This window comes from Orbicella franksi, chromosome 12, assembly GCF_964199315.1.
Source record: "Orbicella franksi chromosome 12, jaOrbFran1.1, whole genome shotgun sequence".
NCBI classification, from domain to species: Eukaryota; Metazoa; Cnidaria; class Anthozoa; order Scleractinia; family Merulinidae; genus Orbicella; species Orbicella franksi.
In genome coordinates, this window is record NC_138156.1 from 3,121,712 (window position 1) to 3,127,500 (window position 5,789).

A 5,789-nucleotide genomic window follows, 5' to 3' on the forward strand; every position below is an offset into this window, starting at 1 on the left:
GGTACAAGACCTTACTCAGCTTGGTGAATAAAACGGTGACACAGCCCCGGGGACACAGCACTGAGACTCGTTTCTCTCTCTCTCGGTTCAACTTCCACGGTATTAAACAGAAGAGAAGTCGAAAGAAGACACTGTTGTTTAAAATATCATTGAGCTCAAACAAGACGGAAATTCTGGCTTATGTTTCATTCTCTTGATCGCTATCTAGCGAGCCCTCGTTTTTGCTGTATCGCAAAGAACATTCTTGTAGTTGCTCAGTTCTATCTGTAAATCTGTTTGCAGGTCAAATTTTCCCTGCGGTAATCCGCATTTTTTCCGATCCCAATCGTTAAACGGATGGGAAAATATTTCAAGGTTTAGTTGCTACGTGTACAAAATTAACCTAGTCGCTGACAACGCTAAAGATGAATGGTTTAGATTTCCCTTTACTCCATGTATGAAGAAGGCAGACAGTATTTACAGTGTTTGAATTAGTTTTTCAGTTTGAAGACACTATAAACGAAGTTACAACTCACGCAAAGCTGTCGGATGGGATTCAAAATAACGTTGACGTGATTTTCTGACAAGTACATGCAAGCGAGAAGCACCCTTTTTTCTTGTCACACACCCAACTTTGTCAGTGGACCCTGCCAATCAAACGTAATCAAATCATATCATTTCATCTACGTCAACCTAGTTGAAGCCAGCAGCTGCATGCCAGGTACCGAGTCTTTGAACGGTGTTTGTACCGCAAAGACAATGCCGGAATCACCACTACATAACCGTTGAATTGGACATTCACTGTTAAGGTAATCATATCTAACTGAAACATTAGTTTTTGACGATTTTTCAAGTCGCTGTTTGTCAACTTTTTTAAGCCGCGCTAGCACGAAGGCGACCGACCGCCATATTTTATTAGAAATGACCTTGTACGGCGGAAAGTTGTTTCTTCAGCAAATCGCAGACTTTTGAGACTTTGTGAGAGATATAAAGGCCAGGATCGGTAGAGACAAGTATCTGAAACCCGGGTCAAAGTCACATATCGTTCTTTATCACAAAGCGACTCGGATCGGCCATTGTTGTGTATCAACTACATTATACATGCGTAGGTCTTTGTCTGTTCAGCATGTAAATATGAGCGGATCACGACACGTACTTTCAAACTCAGCGAGTGCTGATTGAAGTGGTGCATTGAATTTTGGCTAATTTGGGTCACTAGAACGAAATCTGTTGGTTCAGACGTCGTTTTCGCCACACTTGTGTTCAATGTTTTGTCTTACTCTGTCTCGCCGTGCGATAGTGTTAAGGAACCTGACCCTTACAAAGATTGTGTGTTGCACATCATGAAATTTACCCGCTAACAAAATCGGTAGTACATACTGTTATGGTCAGCCAGCTTTCTTAATATTTGATGATAAAGCATTTATTTTCGGAGCCCATGTCGTTTTTCTGTCTACTGTAAGACAAATGCATTGTCTGTAATTTATATGCAAATTTTCGTATGTTGATGATGTCAAACAATGTACACACTTTTATTGAGTTCAGTTAACAGATGTTTTGATTTTACAAATAAACAATATATTCATCACGCAACTTCAGTTATCGTTTGTCGCGTAGTAAAATGGTGGAACGTCAGGTTAAGAGGTTATTTGGATTACGTTTCAAGAAATTTAAGCTTAATAAATCCACATCTTGTTGCTATATCCTCGAATGGTAAAGTTGAAGTCGAAACTGTATGCATGAACGTGGACATTTCTTCGCGCTCTCATCAGCAGTCGTCGCTATCTCTTCTCCTTGCACTTTCACATTGTTACCGAGAAGAAAGGAAGCGGAAAAATTGCTAATGGGTTTAGGGTTTGTTTGAATATCTGCGGATTTGTATAATGCCTAAGTACAAAGATTAACACGAAGATTTTTTGCCTTGTGCAGGTAATACCGACAAAAGACGTTATGCAAGACTTCAAAGTCTGCTATCTTCCTGGCATCATTATATTGTTGTTTCTCATCAGATTAGGTAAGGAGTCATTTGTTTATTAAGTAAACTTGTGCTGTGCTGCTTAAACAGATGCACATACTTTTGGGTGAAAAAGATTCTCGCTAGAATTACGTTGTTAGAAACACTGTACGACTTCTGATCAGTTGTTCTCGAAGAGGCCTAGTCGCTCGCGTGTCTTTCTTTCTTGGTTACATCTCTACTTTCGTGATCACAGCTCGACTGTACCGTGATAAAGATCACTCCAGCGGGGTTTGTAAGATAACGTGATACGGTTGAAGCCGATTGTTCTTGAAGAATCTTTTAGTCCTTCTTATTGGCAAAAGTTCAATTCCACTATCACTGCTGGATAATGTATGTTTGCAGCTATTCGTTTATGTTTATATCAACCTGATCAACTAAAAGCTCACATCAGCAGAAAGAAATGAATTTTGAACTCATTTGCTTTCGCTTTTTGTTTCACGTGGACAAACGTATCATTACAGTTGTTACTATCTACAGCTGATGTTTAACCTTTTAAACTGATTGACTTTGTTTCTTGGCATTTAGTGTTTATAATTTTACTAACATGTATCAACTTAACCATTCTGAACTGTTAACCCAATTTGGCATTTTGAATAGGTGCTTTTGTCAATTTACATATAATATTTATCTGAAAACTTTCTTTGGGATTCCATCTTTTGTTTCTAAATTAGCACATCAATCATTCTTTGCTTAAAAAACTAATAATATTATGTAACTGTCATAAAAAGGTTGTAGCTTTTCATTGTGGTGAAGTAAAAGTGTAGTCTAAGAAAAATTATGAGGAGCCCAAAGGTTCCTAACAATGAAATCCTGGGTGCCCAGCACTTAAGCTTAAATGAAAAAAATAAGTTTTCCCAGTCACCCTAAGGGAAATATCAGTCGCCTGTGGCACCCGGGCCCTTCTAGAGCACAGCCCTGTGAAGAAAAATAATAATAAGTGGTTTGCCTCATGATATGGTCACTTGTGATATAGATCATGATGTTTCAACTACATACTACCAGTCTTCATCTGGCAACAAGGTTGACTGGTTATGTGTCACATTTAAAGCATGATGCTCCACTGTGATTGGTTGGATTTCAACAGCTGTGATTAGCGCTTTTTGATTAGCGCTATTGTACACCTCCTGTTTTTGTGCCCGTACTAGACCTCTGCCATTTCAGAGCATGCCCTGAATGCACCTGCTTCAGAATGAAGAGAAGTTTATTGGTCGTAGTCTTCACGGGTACACATGCAGGGTCAAAGAAGTGACTCTTGGATACTTCACCCTGACAACATCAACAGGGATGGTCAAATAGAAATTCTTGAGGCATTGATGCACACGATCAAGACACGCAACAGCAGGAGAGCTGAACAACAGCAGATCACCAGTGAAACAGCAAGGATGGGAATATGCCAATCACAGCTGTGGAAAACGAACAAAATAAACAGCAGAGCATCTCATTTTATGAGTGGTGCAAAAGAGTTAAACCTCATTGCCAGATGAAGACTAGCAGTATGCAGTGAAACATCATGATCCACATCACAAGACAGTAACCTTCCTGTGATTATAATTTGTTGTTATTAACTTTGTAATTGTATGTGGCTACCTTGTTGGAAAATTGTGAAAATTGCAGTCATACCCTGGTACTGAATGTATAACACGAAGGGATATACCCACTTTGTTCATGTGTCTGCTTTAACAACGTGTAGAGTGTTACTGTAATTTGTCACTGTAACCTGAAAATACTTTTAAGCTAATGGCAATACACTTCCATTCTGATATGCCTCAAACCATCCTTTTACAAAGCATCTAGTAATGGATTTGTTACTAACCATTTATTTAATAACTCCCAGTAGAGACCCTGGTAAGGCAGACTGATGCATGAATAACATGTGTACATTTCTTGATGTTACACAATCAGTTCCTGGGTGTGACTATGCTTACAGCAAGGGTGAATGTATAAACACTAGGTTCAGGTGTGTACCAGGTGTTCACAAAGAATGGGATGTTTACAGTGATATGTCATATGTTTTGGTCAAAATTCATCAAACAGTATGGTAGCTTATTCAGAATTGTAAAGTAGGGTAAAGTCTGCATATGGGTCCCCCCCCCCCCCCCCCCGTCTGGAGCATTAAATTATACACCTGGGTGGAGAGAGGCACTGCTAGAGTGAAGTGTCTTGTCAAAGAACACAACACAATGTTCCCATCCAGGGCTTGAACCCAGACTGCCTGATCTGAGAGTTGTAGAAATGTAGTTGAGTCAAAACTTACATTTTTTAACACCCATATGTCACCTTTTATTCATTAATAATTGATAACTGTCCGCAGAGTTTGTTAGCTCCACACCTTACAAACCCTTACAATAATTTGTTTGAAAATGATAGATACAGAATCATTTGAGAAAGATTCATAAAAACAATATATCAGAGGTTACTCCTGCTGATCTAAAAGTTGTTTTCCAGTCATAACAAATTTCAACCTGCCTTTCATGTGTCTAGGAAACTATAAAAAATATAGATATTTGATTGACTTTGTTGCCTTTTCCTTTTGAAACAAAGTGAATGTTTTTTCCTGGTGTGCATGTAGTCGACAAACTGCAAAGTCACCTCTAAAAAAAGAAAAACATTTTTGTAATGCCTGAGAGACATAATGTGGCCAAGTGGTGTAGGTTAAAAATCCTCCATTTTGACACCAGCTGGATTTATTCTAGGTGGTCCCAAATTCAGTTGAGACCTTGGCCAGTTGGAATGCTCAATGACTGTTTAGTTAGTGTCCACAATTAGCACAGTAATCAGAGATGGCAACCTAAAAAAAATCAAAATCCAGGAGATTGTCAATTTTACCTTCTCAACCATAAAAAAAGTTGTTTAAAGTAGAGCACGGCCAATTCAATGACATAAATGTGTCAAATATCAAAAATTGTTTCCAACAAAAATGCCATGAGGCAGTCAAAATATGTCTGAATATGTATTTTAGGGCTAACCTTTCCTTCATATTGTCTGGGAGATTCGGTGACCCATGTGGTAGACCGGGAGACCCTGTCTGTATCTGGGGGACTCCTGGATAATCCAGGTTGGCAAAGATGAGTAGTGCTAATTTAAATCCATGCACAGTTCAGTTACTAAGTAATACTTACTGGCATTATGTCTGCTGGCATGCAGGGCAGCCACAAAGGTCCTCCACTCCTGTCTGTTCTGGGATAGCTTCGAGATGGTACCCCAGTTTTGGTTAAGTGTCTTCAGCTCCCCCTTCACAGTTCTTTAGCAGGTGCTTCTGATTCTTCCTTGTTTCATTTCTCTTGGTGTCCAGTGCAGGGTCATGTGTGTGATGTTGTCAGGTTCTCTTCTACGCATGTGCCCAATTCATCTCCATCTCCCTGTCATGAGAATGGTTTCCTTGCTCTCTTGATGACACAGAGCAAGTGGTTCCACCAATACCCACACTTCGATAAAATATATATTTTGGTCACATTATACCACAAAATGTGAAGATTGTAATGTAAACCTAAGGGCAAGAGAGTTGTGTGGGTCTCACTGTATTGTGCTAGTTACTAATGCCAGAACTCATTAAAAGTATTACAGCAAAGGAGATGACTAATGTAGTGCATGTTATTTATTTTCAGGGGTCTCACAACATTCTAATGGAGGGGACATCTCGAGTGGCACAAATAACCAAAACACGCACAGAAATGCTGATTACCTTCTCAAGCGAATATTGGAAATGAAAAGGACCAACCCCCAAGAAGGTCCCAAATACCGCAACATCAATTCAAGTGCAGACCTGCACAATATTGTCAATCCACGATTTAGG

At 39.4% G+C, this 5,789-nt stretch overlaps 1 protein-coding gene across 2 annotated transcripts in view; it reads left to right on the forward strand.

Moving 5' to 3' along the window:
• Positions 1 to 301: 301 nt before the first annotated feature.
• Positions 302 to 5,789, forward strand: part of LOC145463557 (uncharacterized) — a 10,717-nt gene continuing 5,229 nt past the window's right edge. The window contains exons 1-3 of one of the 2 annotated variants that reach the window (XM_081447322.1): positions 302 to 788; positions 1,909 to 1,993; positions 5,602 to 5,789. The exon at positions 5,602 to 5,789 is cut by the window's right edge and continues 5,229 nt beyond it. In XM_081447322.1, the coding sequence (XP_081303448.1) occupies positions 1,930 to 1,993; positions 5,602 to 5,789 (252 nt within the window). In that variant the 5' untranslated portion in view covers positions 302 to 788; positions 1,909 to 1,929. Of the gene's footprint in view, positions 1,994 to 5,601 lie in introns of both variants that reach the window. The other variant, XM_081447323.1, reaches the window with a different exon arrangement.